General features: G+C 49.8%; 1 protein-coding gene across 2 annotated transcripts in view; it reads left to right on the top strand.

The window, feature by feature from the left end:
• ASIC2 (acid sensing ion channel subunit 2) overlaps positions 1-21,203 on the top strand; it is a 992,920-nt gene that overhangs the window by 725,252 nt on the left and 246,465 nt on the right. The window contains exon 1 of one of the 2 annotated variants that reach the window (XM_004441883.3): positions 14,775-15,488. The exons of the other annotated variant lie outside the window; for it this stretch is intronic. Coding sequence (XP_004441940.2) covers positions 14,775-15,488 — 714 coding nt within the window. Of the gene's footprint in view, positions 1-14,774; positions 15,489-21,203 lie in introns of those variants that run through there. 2 annotated transcript variants of the gene reach the window in all.

Raw genomic sequence — 21,203 nt, 5'->3', positions numbered from 1 at the left:
CACACACACACACATACCATTCTGGTCTCAAGCCACTTTATGCCTTATTCTGTTCACTCATCTTCAAGTACAGAGAATTTTCACTTCTCAGCCTCCATTCACAGTCCTAAACCATCAAATCCATATGAATGGAGCCCTTACATAGACGTCATGTTCCCAGTATTTTCCACGTAGTGTTATTTCCTGTGCCTAGAACACCTTCTCGTCTTCTCTCTGTTATAGACACTGTAGTCAAGTGGAAGGAAGGAATGCTTAAAGGGAGTCCCAGAGCTAGCTGTGTGACCCTGGACAAGTCACTGACTCTCTCTGGGCCTCAATTTCCTTATCTGTAGAGTGGACCAAGGAGATTGGACCAGCTGATCACTGTGGCGCTTCCAGCTCTCACCTGCAGTAAAGCCACTCTAGAGTCTCCCTCATTTGCCCTTCCCAAGGTGACTTCCTTTCCTTGATAAGGGTGGTCACATCCTGGTCTGAATAACAAGGGTAACTAGACTCAGTGTACAAAATATCTAGAAATGCCTCTGTGTGTGCTAGAGGCATGAGAGCTAAAGACGATAGATCCACAAATGGCTCTTCTGTTCAGGCATGTATTTTAGAAGGTAATGGTACTAATTAGAATGTCTGCCTTGGTTACTTCTCTCCAACAAATGAAAGTGTTAGCATTTTGTGTGGGCATCAGACTTCCCTAGAACTTACGTGTCACACCAGGGAACATGAGTCAGCAAGCAGGTTCGTGTGCTGGCAGATCAACAGAAGCATCAGCCTTGAGACTAAAAGTGTGAATGAAAGGACAGGTCTTAGATTTACAAGATATTTGCAAGGTATTTATACTTTCGAAGTATTTCACATACATCATCACATTTGACACTCAAAAGAGTCAAATGAGGGAAGCAAGCAGTCAACAAACATCCATGAGGTCTTCTGTGTGCCCGGCCCTGTTGACGGTGTACAGGGATGAACTCAAGATCCCGCCCTTCATGGAGCTGACATCCTAGCAGACCAGAATCTACTGCACTAAGATGAATAGGAGTATCTTAAAAGAGAGGTTAACAACAATTGCACAATTATAGGATCAGTGCACTGGCAAAAGTTTGATAGTTAATGATAGCGACTACCATTTATTATTCAACAAATATTTACTGAGTGCTTACTATATGCCAAGCTCTATGCTAAATGCTTTACACATGTTATTTTATTTAATCTTTATGCTAACCCTTCAAGGCAGATGTTATTATCTCCATTTTTCAAATGAGGAAATTAAGACTCAGAATGTTTAAGTAACTTTCCCAATTTCCCCTAGCTGGCTTGCACTGGAGCAGAGAGAAGAGAGTGGTTAACCCTGTTTGCAGAAGCAAGGGAGAGCTTCAGAGAGGGGAATGTTGAGCAGGGTCCCAAAAGATGAGGAGGAGTTCACCATGCAAAGAAAAAGAGAGGGTGCCATTCAGACCTCAAGTTCAAAGTCATAAAGCAAAAATGTGATGTGAATTTAAGATGGAAAAGAAAGAGACTTAGATAGCCAGGGCAAAGGGTTTGTGGGACAGGGAGTAGTATGAGGGGCTGGTGGGGTAGATGGGGCCAGGGTAAGAAGGGCTTTATAAGCTAGGCTTTCCCAGAACTTCCTGGAATTTTTTCAAGAACAAAATAGGTAATATCTATACAGCACACTGGGGCAAATGGACAAGGCTGCTGTCCTGAGCAGCCCCTAGGGCTCCTGCTGCTCCAAGCCTGCCCTGTGGCCCCCAAAGCTGTGAGCATCAACACCTACACCTCTTGTAACCCATTGTGTGACACAACACACAGACTGTGAAACTCTGCACTAAGTAGTGGGGAGCCACTGAAGGATTTTAAGCAGAGTAATGACAGAATCAGAATGGCAGAGTGGGGAATGGATTGGAGAGGGAAGAAATCAAAGGCAAGGGGCCCAGTCAAGAGCTATAATTACAGGGTAAGCTGTAGACCAGGAAAGCCCAAACCAAGATGGCGGCAGTGAGACTAGATCACAGACCATGGGCTTGAGAATGATTTAGGAGGCAGCATCGACAGCCTTTGGTGATGGATGGAATGTGGTGGGGATGAGGGCTTAGTAGAAGATAATCCCAAGATTTCTAAATAAAAAAGGGACTTAGAATTCATGACTGAAACATCTCTTCCCGCGGGTAAAATTTCCAGTTCCAAATTTAAAAGGCTATATTGTCAATACTTCACAAAGCAGTACACACGTTTCAGGTTTCTCTGTATCAATCGATGAGTGAGTATGCGAAAAGGAAAAACACACATACACACACAGAACCTTCCAAGGGAAGTTTGCATTCAGGAAGCTAATAGACAAGCAACATCAGTTGAGATACTCTGATTTCTGACATCCCTCTATAAGTGGGAATTCTGCTGGCGCCTATTGCAAAAGACTCCCAAGTCCTACAGAACAAAACCCTAAAATGTTTCTGATGGAGATATGAACATTAGAACTGTTTTCTCAAATAGAATTCCATTTCTCCTTTATTGTTTCTTCCTGCAGGGAAAAAAAAAAATGCCGTAAAAATTGATCTGTCATTGTTTTTAGTGTAAGAAACAGAAAAGAAATAGAAACATTTAAATACCACGAAATTTCTTTTTAAAGAATAACTAAACAACCACAACATAATGCAACTGTTAGCAACATAATTAATTTGGAATGTTAAGCCATGTACCCCAAACCACTGTTTGGCCATCAAACAAAATTATGACAGAGAAATTTTGTTCAAGGTGATGGCTGAAATAATGGACCAAATAAGAGAGTAAAATCTTTATTATTCTCTCTCCCAAAGAAATGTCATTTTTCTGAATAACCAGTGTTTCCAAGAGTTAAGGGTTTATTTATTCCTTTAAGCACCACAACTTTTTTTTTCTTAATGGAACCATTTGGCTAAAACTCCTTCTGAAATATATCCCATCCTTTCCTATATTCTTATGCAAATTATACAGAACAAAATGTCATCTAGGGACTCAAGGCTGTCATTGTGAGTTCCAATTATTATTTTGGGCTAAAAGACTCCAGACTATTCAAATCATGTGGAGTTTGCCCAACATTAAATGGTATCATTTTTTAAGTCCTTTTATCTGTTTTTATAGTTGTTTGTCTTCTCTTTTGTTGTCAAGCGTTGGCTATACATTCTGGTTACCAGTACTCTTGAATCTTAAGCCTACTTGTTTCTTTCTATAGCATGCATTATTTCTATTCCGCGGAGAGCATGAAAAACAAATAGCCAAGCATATTATCAGGATTGTGCATAAAGTAAGAGTAAGGAGCCTCCGTGAAAAGACAAGGGCTCAGTCATGTTTCCAGTATGCGATGGTGTCTGCAGTGACTGGAAGGCTGTATCACACAATGCGGGGGCAGGAGGGGTTGACATCAACAAAACTCAAGTTTGACCTTAAATAATCCACTTGATATCTCTCAGCCTCAGATTCCTCCTTGGCACAAATAGAAATAATAACATCTACTTCATTAGGGTTACTGAAGGTATTAAATGAGGTAATGCATGCAAAGTCCCTAGCCCCATGCCTGCTACATTACCATCCTCAATTAACTAAGGTTATCATTATTATTATGAATTTTGTGACATGCATTGTGACTGCTCAAATGGTGGTTTTCCTTATCTGCTTGCACTGCATCTAAACTGGAAACAAGAGTATTATGTGTGTTCAGACGAAGGAGAATTCCAGCCGTAGTTAAAGATGGAAGCATGGTTATAGTTGGGGAATGATCAGGCCCTTTATGCTGCTGTTGAGATCCAGCCAGGGTCAAGTGCACCAGTCCAAGTGGTCTAGCCAAGAGTTTAATCACAAGTCAGGGTAGAGTCTCCAGGCAGAGACTGGGAACAGATAGAGACGCAGCAAGCAGAAAGGCCACAAGGATAACCACACCGCAGAGGCAATCTTCATCCAAATTGGGGGACAGGTTAGCCTCTGAGTCAGTTTTTATTATGGGTCACTATTTAGTCATAGAGCCTCTATCACGTGAGTCATTGTTGGGGTTTTGTTCGAAAGAGATTGAGACTAAGGTAGGGATCCTGGTGGAGCCTGATACTTCAGGAGGAGGGGGATCCAGGAGTCAGAAGCCAAGAGGAACATTCCAGAGTGGGCCTGGTCCAGCGTGATTGTGCTGACCACATCAGGGCAGCATCTGTGGCTCACTTTCATTGGTTGGTGGGCAGTGCCCAGGTGGGGAGGATGGTGAGGTTGGCCAAGAGGTCCAGGGCTGCAGTGGCCCTTTGTCCAGCGATACTACTTCATAGAGACAACACCTCTGCCTGTGATGCGCCTTCTTTCCAAGCTTGGCTCTGGTAAGATTGCTTGGGGTCTGTTTGTCTAAAATCTAAGTAACTTTACCAAGAGGACCTATTTGTTGATAAACTCTGTCCCTCTTCATCCTCCTCTGACCATTGTTCACATATAAAGAGATGTTTTCCTAAAGTGATCAGGCTGGGTGTGACCCTTGTGCTCAGGTCTTTTTACTCAATGCTATTTCATATCTAACTCAACACATTGGCATCCTTGCCCTGTTCTTTCTTTAGAATGACATCATTTTCCAATGACGTAGTATCCCCATCATTTGCTTAGCCATTCCTCTATTGCACATGTGAACTGTTTTTAATTTGTTTGTTTGTTTGTTTTTCTCTATCGTGAGAAGTCTCACTGCAAAGAGCTTTGTACTTTTTTTCTTGATTTTGGGTTATTTCCTTGGGGAACCTACAAGGGTGTGGGACTACCAGGTTAAAGGGTCCGAACTGTTTCATGGCTCTTATTACCATCAAGCTTATGAACTTGCCTTTATAACTCCAAGCACTTTCAGAAAACTGTCTGGAATCTAATGTTGTGTGTTAGTGCTGTAGGCTGCTGAGAAATATTGAATGAGTAAACTTGAGTACTGTTGGGCTAAAGAAATATTGATTAGGAAGAAGAAAGCAAGGCTGAGGTTTGAAAGGAAGGAAGGAGGGAAGGAAGAAGAGAGAGAAGGATGGAGGGAGGGAAGAAAGGAGGGAGGGAGGGAGGAAGAAAGGAAGGAAGGAAAGAAGGAAGGGAGGAAGGGAGGAAGGAAACGGGAGGATAGGTTGAAAACCTGTGGTTTGTAAGGGTGGGTTCCTACATTGCGGTCCTGTGGTGGCTCTCAGTATATAGGTCATTTGGATGCTGAGAGAGGAAATATTTTGTGTGGCCTCTACCTTACGTAGCCCAGCCTAGTACTTGTGCCCATGGGTACTTCCCTAAACCTCTTCCCAGCCACCGAGCTTGTATAGCTTTAGCTCTGCCTGTGACGGCGTCACACTGAAGCAGGAAGCACACGGTTCCAGACGCACGGCAGATACTAAGAACCCAGCTCTGTTTTCACTTCCTTCATCTCCCCAAGGGTTTTTGCAAAACTCTGAATCATGCTGCCACCCACTTTGTCTTTTCTCTTTCTAAACTCCCAATTTCCTGCTTTTTAAATAATTACCAAGATGTTGGAGTCAGACCTGGGTTGGAATCCTGGCCCTGCCACCATGTGGCGCATTCTGTGTGACCTTACTCTAGTACCTTCACCTCTCTGAGCCTCATTTTCTTCATCTGGAAAATGAGGCTTAACTCAGTGCTTGACACTGAGCTCAGTGAATGGTTGTGTTATGTGATTATCACTATTATTATGGTTTAAGCTGTGCCTAAGCCAGCAACAGAGAGAACACAATTGGAAAGATAAAGTTTCTATGTCCCTATTTGTAAAATGGGGATAATGCTACCCACTTGGGAGAGTTGTCATGAAGAATCATTACCTGATGCACTTAGTACACGGTTGGTGCTCTGTGCCATTGTCCTCTCTTCTCCTCCTTATCATCCCCTCCCCTCCCCTCCCCTCTGCTCCCTTCTCTTATCCTACCTTCCCTGTCCTGCCTTCTCTTCCTGGCTTCTGTTTGGATAATCACACAGGTCCACACCTCTGCAAAAGAATGTACTAAATCCCTCCATTTCTGCTCATTCTGTGGGTGGACAGGCAAGATAAACTAGGAGCAGCAAAATCCAAGATAGAGGTTTGGCTAGGTCATTTATAAGGGAAAGAGAGTAAACAAACCACTAGTGGCTGAGCCAGAGGAAAGCTGTAGCTAAGAGGAAAAGCAGCCCGGACAGAGGGTCTTGACAAATCAACCTGGACTTAAATCTCTGAGTCACTGCCGAGGATCTGTCTGCAAGACTGATTCAGGGCTGGTTAGTTAGTACTCCCCAAAGGAGAGGTGAGAGCCAGGGTAAAGTTAAGTCATGACTGAAAACAGTTAAGGGGACAGTCAAGGAACGATGAATAAAATGCCTAGTTGTATCTAGGGTTTTATATTTCATTAAATCCTACTGTAACTGCATGACTTTTCATAATATGAGTGGATGGTAACTGCTGGAGAAGGTTATTATGCTTAACTATTTTAATGAAAGTTTTGTTATGTGGATGGGAGAGGAAATTGGGTAGAAAAGTGTGCAAGGCTCCATTTCTCTGCTAACTTTATGGCCAAAGTTACAACCAAGACCCAGTTATTCAAGCCTAAACCCAGAATTAGTCAATGATAGGTAAGGCGATGCTGGGGGAAGGAGAAAGATTAATTATTTAGGTGGCCTGACTTAGAAAGTGAATGTCACAGGTCAGTAAGACACCACTGGGGACACGAAAACCCACATCAGGAGGAGGACGTGGATGTGGACTATTTGGACATCACGGATCTGGGCATCCTCAGTGTGGGGCTGTACTGGTGCTGCCTCTGGTCTCAGGTCTTGGCTCAAAGGTTGATCCTCGTGGGAGAGGTCACATAGTTCTCCACGAGTTGGGTGAGAAAATGAAATGAGTGGAGAAATTCAGAGGAAAACAGGGAACATGCATGATGCTAGCTCTCAGACCAATTAAGGGGAGGTCCCTCCTCTGGACCATCTCAACACACTGTGCTCATCTCTGGCATAGCATGTATCATGTTTTATTAAATTATCTATTTTCTTACCCATGTCTCCCACTAGACTGTCAGGTAAAACAGGGACCATGTCTGAGTAGACATAATAGTCCTAGTGCCAAGGACAGTGCCTGATATGCCCTAGGTGCTCAATTAATACCCACTGCAATCATTACTTCTAGCTAATTACAACCTATTTAATTAAGACCCTGTACTCTAGAGCCAAAATACCTGGGTCTAAATCCAGCCACTGTCTGGACGAGGTACTTATCCAATCTCTGCCTTAGTTTCCTCCTGTGTAGAAGAGCTATAATGGTGGTACATATCTCATAGGGTTGGTGTGAGGGCTAAATGAATTAATGTATGTTTGCTGAGCACAGTACCCGACACATAGTCTGTGCTCAATCAATGTCAGCTATCGAATATCATCATCACCATCATCGTCACCATCATCACCATCATTATCAACATCAACATTACCATCATCATCATCATCATCATCATCATCATTGCCATCATCAGATCAACTTCCCAGTGACCAGGGGAAAGTCACTAAACTCTGTACCTCAATTTCCTCTTCTAAGTTTAACTACATGTTCATTAAGATCACTTTTGGCACTGATACCCTCTGGTCCTCTCTATGATATGTTTTACCCATTCTGTATACTAGTCAGAGAAACTTCTGAATCCCAAACTGGCTTTCTCTGCCAACCAATGCATGCTTGAACCACCTTCCCAAACCAACAAGAGCTGTGTGCTCAGGGCACTCAATTGTGTGTGTGTGTGTGCGCACGTGTGCGTGTGTATTATAATTAGTCTAAAGAAAATATGACTGGAAAGGTAAATCCTATGCAAATGTAATACACTTCAGAGGCAAATGGAAATATCTTTGCATTACCTGCCATTTGAGATTCTCCACAGGAGAGCTTCCATCCATCAGCGTATCTAGCAAAAAGTTAACAAAAAATCTGATAATAAAATGGCGAGCTCTGTGTACCACTTTATCATAGAGCCCACCATCCTTTTTGGATGGGAGAGCAGGACAATGTGAAATGAGAAGTTGAGGAAAATAACAGAAGTTGGAATGAAGTGCCACAGGAAGGCAACGATAAAATAACTGAAAATACAGGGGAAAAATGTGTGAAGAACATGGAATACAATTACTCTAGTAAATGATATTCACAGAATGCAACCATTTGTGTAAAAAAATGGGGACATATGGAGACTATACACACATATGTGTAAAGTATCGCTAATAGATTATACAACAGATTGATAGCATCAGTTGCCTCGAGGGAAGAAGAATGGGAGGGGTAGAGAAATTTTATACTAGACTCTTTACTCTTTTGTCCTATTTGAATCATTTGAATACATTAGTGATTTCAAAATGGATTTTTTATAGTTATTTCATAGGGTGGGCAGAGAATGAACCAGAAGTAGGAATCTGGCTTCTGGTTCTGTGTTTATCAGTATCAGTCTGTGTGATTTATAGCAAGCCTCTCCCCTCTCTGGACCTCAGCTTCCTCCCCTGAGAGTGAAGGGGTTCGATTAGATTTCACATCCAGCTCCCACCTTTCATGATTTGCCACTCACCGTGGAGCATAGAGCGTCAGCTGAGCTCCCTCCAGCCCTGTGGAGCACGAGCCACCAGCCCTCTCCTCTGGACCTGGTCCTGCAGCCCCTGATCTTTCTCCTGGTGGTTGTGGGCCCCAGTTTGCCCTCTTACTCCTGGGATTTAGTGCTGGTGAAGGATGGGCAGCTGAGAGCTCAAACCCAGTAAAATGAGGATGACCAAAAAGACAAAAAAGAAAAATCTAGTGAGTCTAAGAAAGATCCCAGAGGAAGAGAGAACAAGGAGAGGCCAAGGGTAGTACAAGGAAGCCCCAGAGTGAGGGGGAAAAACAATGGAAATGCTGACACCCATGAAAAGGTAAGATGGAGCAGCCACTCCCGTGCCAGCCCCACAGCAGGGGGGTGGGGTGGGGGATGAGCGTGCCATGAGCTAACACCACAGTGGAGAAGTTCTCCTCGCTCTCTTTTCTCCCGTACAGGAAACCCATAAGGACTGCTAGACATTTGCTCAGGTCCTGTGACACTGCAGCCACCTCTGTGACCCCAGAGGCCACCAGCAGCAAAGAAGGTATCAGAAAGGACCACTAGGCTTCAGGCAGAGGTTGGGGAGAGGAGAAAGGAGAGGGAAAGAAGAGAGGAAGAAAAGAGAGGGAGGCAGAGTGACAGAGAGCCAAGGGCAGTACAGAGACAGAAAAAGAAAGACAAAGAGAAAGGAGAAAAAGAGATTTAGGTTCACAGGCAGACCCACAAAAGCCCACCTGCCTCATAATATCCATGAACTCTCATACTAAAAGTAGTGTTGACTCTAATCACCACAAGGAGCAGAGTCCTGAAAGAAAGTGCACTAGGCATTCTAAGCAGCGACACCAAGAACCCATCATTACTGTCCCCTCTCCCCACCCACCACTCCACTAAATCCCAGAGGTAAGAGGGCAAATAAGAACCCACAACCACCAGAAAGAAAATCGGGAACTGGAAGAACCAAGTCCAGAGTAAAGGGCTTGCTGGGCTCACACTCTGCAGGGCTCAAAGGAGGGTCACATTTTAAGGATGTTGACATCCAAGATCCCATTTCAAGAGCAGAAAGTACAGGAGAAATAGTTGAAGAGACTGGTGACATTTAGCCTGGAGAAGAAAAGACTGTCTTGAAGACTTTGCTAGGAAGGTAGACTGCTAGAGTCCCTTTCAGCATTTAAATATTCTGATTCCGTAAATTATCTGAAGGATTCTCATGTGAAAGAAAGATCAAACTTATTTTGTGTGGCTCCCCAGAGATAAATTAGGAGAAATGGGAGAAATTCGCAAGGAGACAGATACCAATTCGACGAGAGGAGGAAGCTTGAAATACTGCCAGATGTTCCAGAGCAGAATCAGTTACCAGTAGACTGTCACTGAAGGGGTGTGTAGAAGGGACTCCTACAGCAGGTAGGGAGCAGGGTTAGGTGGCATCTCAGACACTTTGCCATGCCAAGCCCCTGAGCAGTAGGGATTGGGGGCGAACAGGAACAGTGAAGCCTGATCGAGCCAACAAAAGTATAGCTCCTGAAACTGGACTATAAAGACAGAAAATCACATTGACTTAAATTGACCTCTCCCTCCCAGTGCACTCATTTTGTGGGAGAAAGAGCTTATAGCTTGTGTTGGTGGTCACACCCAGAATGTGGCCTGGCCAGTTGGCAGGCCTTTCTGCCACTGCACACAAACATCACACAGAATGCCAGCATGCCAGGTGTGGAGCAAGAGATGTTTTAGAGATAAAGAAGAAAAGGGAAATTTTCTTAAAAGCTTATTATTGGGAAATCACAATGCTAAATTCTAATGTCTTGGTGGATAGGTTACATGGGTCAGTGCATGCATTGCCTCGTGAATTTGTTTTTCTGGCCAAGTGAGTCTGCCAGGTGGGAAAGCTAATTCACACGAGCTGTCATGTTTCAGTGGAGCTCTGAGGGCAGAGATGGTATGGGGTAGGGTTTGAGGGCACAGGGCACGGAGCCACACTTCCTGGATTCAAAGCCCACTCTCCTGCTTAGCAGCCGTGTGGCTTAGGGTGAGTAGCTCAACCTCTCTGTGGTAACAATTCTTCCTCTTTGAAGTAGAGAAAATAAAAGTGTTTACCTCATAGAATTACTTTGAGGATTAAACACTTAGAACATGTATGACACTTGTTTTTAAGGTACATCACTTAGGAAGTCCCACGTTTATTATTATATTATTATTATTATTTATCATAATACTTTTGAAAGAAGCATGATGGAGTCAGAAGATCTGGGACTTTGGAATGAGTTAGAGCTGAGTTAAATTCCTGCTCTCCAAGCCCTTGGTGCAAGAACTGTAAAAAGAGGGCAAAAAATACCTCCCCTGCAGGGTTGGAGTGAGAAATTAAATAGAATATGTTTATGTGCCCGGTTCAGTGCCTGGCATATAGAAACATTCAAGAAATCTGAGTTCCTGGCCCCTCTTCTCCATCTCAGTGTGCTTCATCAGTGGGCCATGGCACTGTGCTAAGAGGTAGGGACACAAATATGAGTGAGATGTAGCCCTGTCCTCAAAGGCTTCCATCCAGAAGAAAGGCCTGGACACAAGCAATGACAAGGTGCTATGACAGGGCCATGATGCTGGTGGCAATGCAATTACCCAGGAGGCAATGCTTAAGCTGGGACTTGAAGAAAGAGTAGAACTTCACCAAGCTGGTCAAAGTATTGGTTGGAGAGGGGCTGGGGGTATTTCAGGAAGCACAGAGAACGCACTGCATACATGTGGCATAAAAAGAGACATTGATCATTGCTTGGGGTCACTAGCTGTCCCTGCGTCTACCTCTGGATTTCTGTGCCAAGACCCTTGGATCCTATGCAGGATACCCCTCCTCCTCTCTCTGGGGAAGCCACCCGTCTGGAGAATCAACAGGACAACCTATGGCAGAGAAGACACCCGGGCAACCGAAAGCAGCATGTGTACATTTCAAGGGGGGAACCACGAGGAAAGAAAAGGCCACCACAGCTGAACAAATAAGAAACATAAAATGTCCTAAAGGTTTCTACAAGACAGGGCTTCGTGCCGCCCAGAGTTATGATGCTGGGAGACAGGACCTGCTTTGCCCTGCTGCTTCCTCAGTAACTGTGCTGAGCTCACAAGGCTGCCCCACCCTGGCTGGGATATGTGCCCCTGTGGCACCCCAGGACCAGGCTGGGAGCACTGGTGTGTGAGCCTTTGTTGGATGCCCCATGAAACTGGCAGATTCAGAACCTTCCCCCCAAAGCCAGCAACAGACATCTTCAAGGAACCGAATCCAAAGCAGAATTTCAGCAAAGCCCAACTACAATAGCTTCTTCCCCAGGTGAATGAGAAGGGCCTCCGGGTGTGTGTGTGTGTGTGTGTGTGTTTGTGTATGTTTGGTGTGCATATGTGTTGTGTTTATGTGCATTTGTGTGTGCATGTGTGTGTGGGGGTGAGTGGGGATGTGTGGTGCTCAGATGCCCTCTTCTCCAGAGACCAGATGCGGGGAGTTGCCATGCTGACATGATGCCCTCCAGGTCAGTGGGGGGAAAGCCCACCCCAGCACCACTCAGCCACTCAATGCTCACTCAAAAGATCTGCCCAGAGCACCCCTAACGAATCATCACAAAGTGGGTGAAATTCCTCTCCCGGCCCAAATCCAAATCCTCCAGGCCCCAAATCCCCTAACTTCACTGGGGTGCCCTCCCACTCTCAGGATCCCTTCACACTGTCTCTCCCACCCCCCATCAAAATCTACTCTCTGGAAAACGTCTAGAAAACTCCTCTGTCCCATGGAGTAGTAGGGCTGGAAGTGTTCCCTGTCCCAGTGAGGCCTCAGCGAGTCAATTATTTGGGAAATATGGGTAGAGACCTACTGTGCATCAGGCACTGCCAGGCAGCCATGAGAACAAGACTCCAGCCCGCCTCAAGGCGCCTGGCCCGGAGAGTGCACACTGTAAGGCCCCGTGGTGAGTAGAAAGAGCCGGGCTTGGGGGATCTGGGTGTGGAATCCCAATCCACCACTTACAGGCCTTATGACCTTGGGCAAGTACTTGGCCACCCATTTCTCACCGGCAAAATGGAGCTAGCAGTACACACCATGCAGCGTTCATCCTCCCAAACACACCAAGGCAGAATATCAAAAAGACAAAATGAAGTTGTCCCACAGTGCCCAGGGGTTAGTGGAAGACCTGGGCCCTCCAGGAGGGAAGGGTGACATCATCCGCCAACTGGCTGTAGGATCCCAGCCGTGAGGATGGCAGAGACAGAGTCTCCTGTCCATAGAAGTCACAATCCTCCCTCCTGCCCTCCTGGGAGAGCTGGGCTTGGCTGACTGTGCCAGAGCTGAGCAGCAGACCCTTCCAGAGAAGTGGCTGGGGCACACCCGGGAAGCTCCTAAGAGGCAGGGGGCAGGGCTGACCCACTGAACCCCAGCCTGCCAGAGGCCAGGTCACTGCTCCCAGCACCTCAACACACAGACTCTTCTACACACCACACACACACATGAGAAACACACCAATATCACACCACATCCAGAAACCCTGCTCTCTATCCACACATCAACACATCCGTTCATACCCACCACTCTCTAAGTGCACATGTACGCACACACATAGAACATAGACACCATCACAGACACTCTCTCCTACACACACCACACACACAGTCACGGTACATCATCTACAAATAATTTCACATTCACGAGACACACAGAAATCCCCGTTCACACACACACGCACATCCAACCCACACTCGGTGCATGACAACTCACTCACACTGGTTCAAATGCCCACACTACACAGTGGCTCACTCTCTCTACAGCCCATCTCACACAGTCAGAAGTGCCCTCACACTTATCTACACATGGCGCCACGGAAACACAATGTTTCTACTCCACATCCCTCCCACAAGCCCGCACACCGGGGCACATCTGTGCAGCGCATCCCCACCCGGCTGACCCCAGCAAGGGGCTTCCCGCTCGGTGTGCAGCGGCCACAGTGGCCGGGAATTAAAATGCAGCGAGGAGGAGCCGGGCGCGTCAGCACCGCGTCTCCGGGAGCGCACAGCGCTCGCCGCCGCCGCCGCCCCGCCCGCCCGGAGCCGTGGGGCCAGCGAGCCGAGAAGCAGGTGCTCGAAGCCCAGCCGCGCCAGCGTCGCGCGGCCGCTGCCCAAGTTCGCCCGGGGCCCGAGGAGGGCCGGGCAGCCGGGAGAGGAGCGCAACCGGCGCCGCCGCCAGTGCGGCTTGGAGTCGCGAGAGGAGAAGGGCGCGCGGAGTCAACGAGTCCGGGTCACCCCTGAGAGGTGTAGCCGGGGCTCCGCAGTCCCCGGCTCCTGGCGCCGCCGGGGCAGGGAGAAGAGGCAGGGGACAGCGAGGCCGGGCTTTTCTGGAGACTCGAGGCACCCCGGAGAGCCGGTGGGAGAAGCTACACTTCCCTCTGGCCAGCAGCCTTGAAGGGGCCCAGCAGCACGCAGCATCCGGCAGGACACCCTAAGAAGCCCCAACCCCAGGCGAGAGCGGGCACATCGCAACGCAGAGCTCAGGCGCAGGACTTGGGGGAGCCTCAGGAGGTCTCGGCCCAGCGCAGCCCAAGGAGCAGTGAGAAGGGTCCTGGAGGGAAGGGAAAGAGGGCTGCAGCCAGCAGGGCGACCACTCACCCCGGTACACACCCACCCCACCCGCCAAGCCAGGAGCCGCGGTGCGCCTCTGGGGGCGCTCGTTCCCTGGCGCCTTCTCTCCCGTGTCCCGTAGTCCGCTGGGCTACGGGCCGGGCTGGTGGGGTCCTTGGGGATGTCCAAATCAGGCATAGTGGCCGAGTGGCTGCTCTCCCAGGACCAGCGTAAAAGCTGGGGTTAGGCGGAGCAGGGGGACTCAGCTCAGGGTCCCCCGAGGTACAGGACGAGGAGAGGCGGGCGCAGCGCCCAGGGACTGGAGAGGCGGCGCCCAGTGGGGCCCCTCCGAAGGTAGTGGCCGGCGTCGGGCAGCCTCCGGGAAGACTAGGGGCCAGCAGAGCCTGGGAGGCGCTCGGGAGAGGCCAGTGCCAGGGGCGGCGGGCCGAGGCGGCGCTCAGTCCCGGGCGGGCGCCCGCGGAGGCGGCGGTGGCGGCGCCGGGCGGGCATGCCGCGCCACCGGAGCTCCTTTCGGGCGCACGCTTCCCTGGCGCGGGCTGCGCGCGGCTGCTGCTGCTCCTGCTTCCACTGCTGCTGCGGACTCCCATGGCGGCTCCGCCCGACCGGGGCCGCCGCCGCTGCCGCCAGCCGCGGGCTGAATGAATGAGCCGGAGCGGCGGAGCCGGGCTGCCCGCGGCCGCGCTCACCGGCCCGGGACGCTTCCGCATGGCCCGCGAGGAGCCGGCGCCGGCGGCGGTGGCGGCAGCCGGGCAGCCCGGGGGTGGCAGGGGCGGCGAGCGCGAGCGGGCGCTGCAAGGACCGGGGGTCGCCCGCAGGGGGCGGCCGTCTCTGAGCCGCGCTAAACTGCACGGGCTGCGGCACATGTGCGCCGGGCGCACGGCGGCGGGGGGCTCCTTCCAGCGGCGGGCGCTGTGGGTGCTGGCCTTCTGCACGTCCCTCGGCTTGCTGCTGTCCTGGTCCTCAAACCGCCTGCTCTACTGGCTCAGCTTCCCGTCGCACACGCGGGTTCACCGCGAGTGGAGCCGCCAGTTGCCCTTCCCCGCCGTCACCGTGTGCAACAACAACCCGCTGCGCTTCCCGCGCCTCTCCAAGGGGGACCTCTACTACGCCGGCCACTGGCTCGGGCTGCTGCTGCCCAACCGCACCGCGCGCCCGCTGGTCAGCGAGCTGCTGCGGGGCGACGAGCCGCGCCGCCAGTGGTTCCGCAAGCTGGCCGACTTCCGCCTCTTCCTGCCGCCGCGCCACTTCGAGGGCATCAGCGCCGCCTTCATGGACCGCCTGGGCCACCAGCTCGAGGACATGCTGCTCTCCTGCAAGTACCGCGGCGAGCTCTGCGGCCCACACAACTTCTCCTCTGTGAGTTGCCCTCCGCGCGAACCCGCTCCCCGTGTTCCCCACTCTCCAGTCACCCTCGGGGGGTGGGGCTGGACACCAGGCCCCTTGCGGTGACATCATTCCATGATGCCAAAGTGGAACCCACTCTTGGGTCCCCTGAGTCTTCGCCTCCAGGTTGTGGGAAGTTGGGCAGGAGAAGTCGCTCACTCCCCTGTCCCAGCCTCTCTCCGTCCAGTGTCAGACCCCAAGCCCTCAGCTCCACTCGTTGTGGTCCCCTCTATGAATACTAGCCCGCCTTCTCCCGGACCTCACCCCCAGGTCCACAGGACTCCAGGCAACTGCCCTGTAACTGGAGTGAAGGGAAAGGAAGAGAGAGAATCACGTCTTAAGCGTGGGCTTGTTGTCTTTGGGAAAACCAATAGGAAGCTCTTTAAAAATGGGCCATCAGGAAAATCACGCAGGGGCCCTAAGCAGCTGACGGCTTCAGAGTTCCAAAAACTTAGAATCTGGGAGACTTTGCGGGAAACTCCTGGAATATTAACCAACACTGAAGCCCGAGCTAATCTGGTGGGGAGGCAGCAGCCCCTTGTGTTACTTTTTAAAAGCCCTGTCTCTTAAGCATCCAGGGAAATTGAGCAGCGGTGGGCGCCAATAAAACCCTTAACCCCACAAGGTGTGAGTGTGGGTCTTCTGCAGTGGGGAAGGCAGCGTGGCAGGGATAGTGAGGCGAACAGCCGGGGCCAGGAGAAGCTGTGCTCCGGGTTTGTAAACCATTTGCTGTGCTGGTTCTTCATGCTGTGGGTCTGGATAACACAGCTGTCAGACAGAAGGTATCTGCCGTGTACGATCTGCCTAGGAGGAGTTCTGGTGCCAAGCCCCCGCGTGGCGCGAGTCTGTCCAGCCATTTGTGTGTAAATGCCCCTTAGGTGGGTTTGCACTCTTCCACTAGTGCAGGGAAGGTTGGTGTGTGCGTTTATCTATAATGCTCTGATGGCGATTTTACCAGCCCTTATGCGTCCCTCCTGACACTCTCGTCTCTGGCGAAGCTTTTTCTGGGATAGTAAAGAGATGCCGCGGTTCCAACAGGCGTTGGCACAGATACCAGTCAGGTCAGGCCTCTGACTGGCTGATTGGGCTAGTCCTTGCCTGGGATGGTGACCCTGGCTTCAATCTTGCCCTCCTTGCTTTGCTTTATGTACAGTAGCCCTGAATTATCCACGCCCAAAACATCCCTTGTTTTCTGGGCTTTTCAGCTTGCCTTTAAGTAATACCTACCTGGTGGCTGCCCTGCCTTAGCAAGCAGGAGGTGCTGTTAACATAGGCTGCTAAGCGACTTCTTCCAGACTTCAAACAGAATTCTGAGTTCCACAGAGATGCAGGAATGAGGGTAGTGACCCCTGTTGTTTACTGTTCTTTGGCTGACCACTAATTGGCAGCCCCTAAAGTTAGACTGAAGTTCAGTGTGACATTGAAGTGTCAGCAGCCCCTGGCTCCAGCTCCAGGATGTACAATACAGCTCACCAAATATAATTCTGCACACCTGCAGATGGCTTTACAAAGTGGGTGGAATTGCATGCTAACAGCCAGTATTCACTTTTGACATTCACCACAACCCTGCATTAGCAGAGTTTTATTCCCATTTTAAAGATAAGGAAAATGAGGCCTATAATACTGTCCAAAGCCCAGGCCTAGCAAGTTCAAAGTCCAACTTTGCATACCACCAAATGCATTAAACGGAAGCCACATGTAACCTTCCTCTCTGACCCTGGGCCTCTCTTCTATCAGAGGACCCCTGGGTAGGACGCTTGCCCCCCCCACCACCACCAAATCCCATCCCTCCTAGGAGCATGGCTGGGAGAGTGGAATGTGGAGCTGCCCCAGGGGGTCCAGGTGGTCAGAGCCGTGGCCACATGTTACCAAGGCCTAACCCACCTCTGCCTGCAAGCACACAGCACCTTCATGAGCACTCTGACCTCAGCCTCCCTGGCAGGTATGGCCATGAGTTGAGGAAAATAGGGTCCTTCCTACTGGAGCACCCCCTTCTCTTGCCTCCCTGTACCCTACCTTCCTGGTTCTGAAGAGTTTGCAGGCACACACCCACCCAAGCACAAGTATTACTTCCATTCCCCAAAGGCCTGTGTTCCTGGGGACTCAAGTGACCCCTATGGCTTCCCATCATGGCCCTGTCCTGGGAGTTTTCAACCTCTTCACATTTCATGCTATAGTTTTGTTTTTTTTTTTCCCCCCAAGGGCCTCGGGATTCAAGGCTGCACCCCTTTATCTGTGGAAGCCAGAAGCTACTTCAGGGGAGCCCCAAATACAGAGTAGGCCCATCAGGAATCCTTTCCTCTAACCATGCTATGTCATCTCAAGCCTTTGTCATCTTTGATGGAGTGGCATTCTAGTGTAGTGGTTAAGAGCATGAATGCTCAAGCCGCACTGATGATTCAAATCCTGAGTCTACCACTTGCTGTGTGCCCTTGGACAAGCGACTTAGTCTCTCTGTTCTTTAGTTTCCTACTCCATCTAGTGGAGGTAACAATCGTATGAACACCATATTAGTTGTATGTGTATATACAGATGTGTGTGTATACATATATATAAAGAGGGGAGAGCTCTGAAAACAGTGCTGGGCCCCCAGAAAAATGTTGCCTTTAAATGGCATCAGCCTCTGTTATGGCCTTTTGCCCCCAGCTCTGTGCTGCCTCCCCTCTGTATCACCCTCTGCACTATAGCCAGAGGAGTCTTTCCAGTGCTCTACTCAGAGCGTATCGTCCTGCTTCTTAAACCCTTCCGTGGCTCACCTGTCCTCAGGATGAGGTCCAAGTTCTCAGGCCCTGTACCTGAGTGCTGCCTTATCTCTTGCCAAGCCCTCTCTCGTCCCACATATTCAAGCCCTGTGGAACAGGTTACGACAGCTGAACCCTTGCTCCTCAAGCCTCTCTGCCTTCTCTCTGCTACTGTAGGTGCCCCCACTCCCACTGCTTTGTCTGCTGGGGACAACTGCTCATCCTGCAACACCCAGCCCTGGGGGTTATTCTGCTTTGGAGCCTTTCCTAATCACTCCCCCTTCCCTCATCACCAAACAAATGACGCCTCCCTCCTCCTTGCCCCTCTACCACCCCGTTGGTGTCAGTCCTCACACGTGTGCATGTCCTCACATCTATTGGTCTGTGTCTGTCCCCCCGGCCTCCCAGACCTGGTAGGAATCGTATCTGATTACCCTGCTGTCCCCAGCACCCAGCACAGAGCCTGATCTGCAGTAAGTGTTCCAGAAAGGTCTGGGGGATGAATACCTTCATCAGGTACACCAAGACTTCTTATGCCCTGGGTCACTCACTCCAAGACTCTTGGCTTAGTTTCTCCAGGGAGCACCAGTGGAATGCATTTCTAATGAGGAATTTCTGGGCATTTATTCCTTTGGGGGACAGAAGTGGGGAGTGGGGAGCAGGATGCCAAGTGCGCCCCAGATACCTGTGCTTCCCAAACCTGTGCACTAGAGGACTAGTGTAACAGGTGAGGGAGACCTGTGGGGGGTGTGCCAGCTGTCCCCAAAGTCTCATTCCATCCAGTTAATCTCGTGGTCCGGAAATAAACTCAGCAGGGGAGAGGAGTATAGTGGAGGGGCGTCCACGGGCTTTTGTTCTCCAGGCCCGTTCAGGGTGTGTTTATTTGCAGCTCCTCTGTTTGTTTGTGGCAGCCATGCAAGGGTTAATCGCTCAGCCATCAGGCAAAGCAGCTCCCGCTTCTGAATGTCCACGTTGTTTCCCTGGGCATCAGCAGTGGACCTTGCGCTCTGCACGCTCTGGCCCTTCCAGGTTCTCCTGGGGGTGGAGGAAAGCAGCCTTCCCAATAACTGGGCAGGATGCAGAGCTGTGAGGCCCATCTATCTGGGCACTGGGGCCTCGGAAGATGGACTGAGGGGTTGGCAACAGGGGCCGACAGAGGCCAATCAGTGTCCAGCAAGAACAAGGAGCAGTGGCTTTCTCGGGAGGAGGCATGGTTCAGGGGAAAGGGTCAGGCAGACCTCAGCTTCAGGCTTGGGCTCTGCCCCTTTCTGGCCGTGTGCTGTGGGCAGGCACCTCACTCTCTGAGCCTTTGAGAGCTGGGAAGAAGATAACACGTGCACAGTGACTGGCCCATGCCTGGGCAGCAGTAGGCGCTTGATATTCGAGAGCTGTTGTTACAATTTGGATAAAGAGATCAGCATAGTCTTTGTATTTGGTGGTAGCAGTTATTAATTATTATCAATATGATTATCATGTCTTATCATGACCACTTACCTGAGTGGGGTTATGCTCATTTCCTGGTTCATTCATTCAATCAGCCAGTGTCTATTAAGTATCAATTATATGGCAAGCTCTGTGCTAGCTGCTGGGATGTACAGTTAAATAAGTGTGGCGTGCGTCCTCTGTGGACTTGCAGTCTTGTTGAGGAAGGAGATGTGTGGACAGATGCCGGGAGTGCAGAGGTGCTTTGTGGGCTTGGAGAAGAACCCACATCAGATTGGGAACCTCTGATGGCTTCCTGGAGGAGGTGACATCTGAAATGAGTCTTGAAGGATAAGTAAAAGTTCTCAGGTAGAGAAGGGGACTTCAGGGAGAGGGGCCAGCATGAGCAAATGAGGAGTACACAGGCACGAAATGATGAGATTGAACATGCTTTCTAGGCCCTGAGAGTAGTTCAAGGTAGCTGGAGGGAGGGGCTGGATGTGCTGAGGGGGGAGGTGGAGTTGAAGGGTGATAATGCGATGGTGTGGTGGACACCTAGGGGCCAAACTAAGTTTTTAAACTTTGCAGCAAAAGCTCTGTCTTCTTTCACTACTGGCTGTTACACTGTGGAGGGAGACCTCATCTGTGTCCCCCTTCCAACTGCCACCCCCATTCCTAACTCCATCAGGGGCCTCTCCTCCCTGCACCCTTCCCCTGCTTTCTATCCTGATTGGCAGGGGTCAACGTTGAGTCCAGATTTTGGACTAGTCATACGTACTAAAAGCCAAGGAAACGGCATTTGGTTTCATCACACTTTGTCATAGGAAGCAGGCTGGCTGCTATGAGCCAGCAACAGAAAACAAGAAATCATTTCAGCAACATATTGTTTAAAATCAGCAAATTCTGTTAAAATGGTGCTAGGCCAGGCAGTCCAGTAGTTATAAGGATGGATGGCTTTCGGGCGGCAAGAAAGATACCTCTGCCTTTAGAGAAAGACGAATAAACGAGCTAATACATGTGAGGTGCTTAGAACAGTTTCTGGCACCAAGGAAGGACTTAATAAATGTGAGCTGTTGCCGTTATTATTACTTGCAGTGAGCGTTTCGAGTGAAGGACAAAGAAATAGCACTGGGCAGCTGTGCTGTGCCGGGCCGGGGCTGGGCATGTTTCATGCCATCTCAATTCTCGCAATAACCCTAAAAGGTTGTGTGCTCATCCACATTTTACAGATGGGAGAACTGCAGCTCAGGGAAGGTCTGTTGAATGCCTAAAGTCAAAGAACTAGCAGATAACAAAGCTGGGATTTGAACCCAAGTCCTCATGACCACAATGGTGCATGCACCTGGACGCACAGCTGCTCAGCTGGATGAGGAAGGAGCAGCATTGGTGGGAGGCGGGGAGTGTGCTGAGAAGAGCAATCCAGCCTCAGTTCTGCCGTGACCAGCTATGTGACTTTGGCCTCAGGATCTTCCTCTATTAAATGAGGGCATCAGTCAAATGACCAATGGGACTCAGCTAAAAAGTT

This window comes from Ceratotherium simum, chromosome 16 (genome assembly GCF_057802395.1).
Source record: "Ceratotherium simum simum isolate JZ-2026a chromosome 16, ASM5780239v1, whole genome shotgun sequence".
Lineage (NCBI taxonomy): Eukaryota > Metazoa > Chordata > Mammalia > Perissodactyla > Rhinocerotidae > Ceratotherium > Ceratotherium simum.
This window is presented reverse-complemented; position numbering and strand designations above follow the sequence as displayed.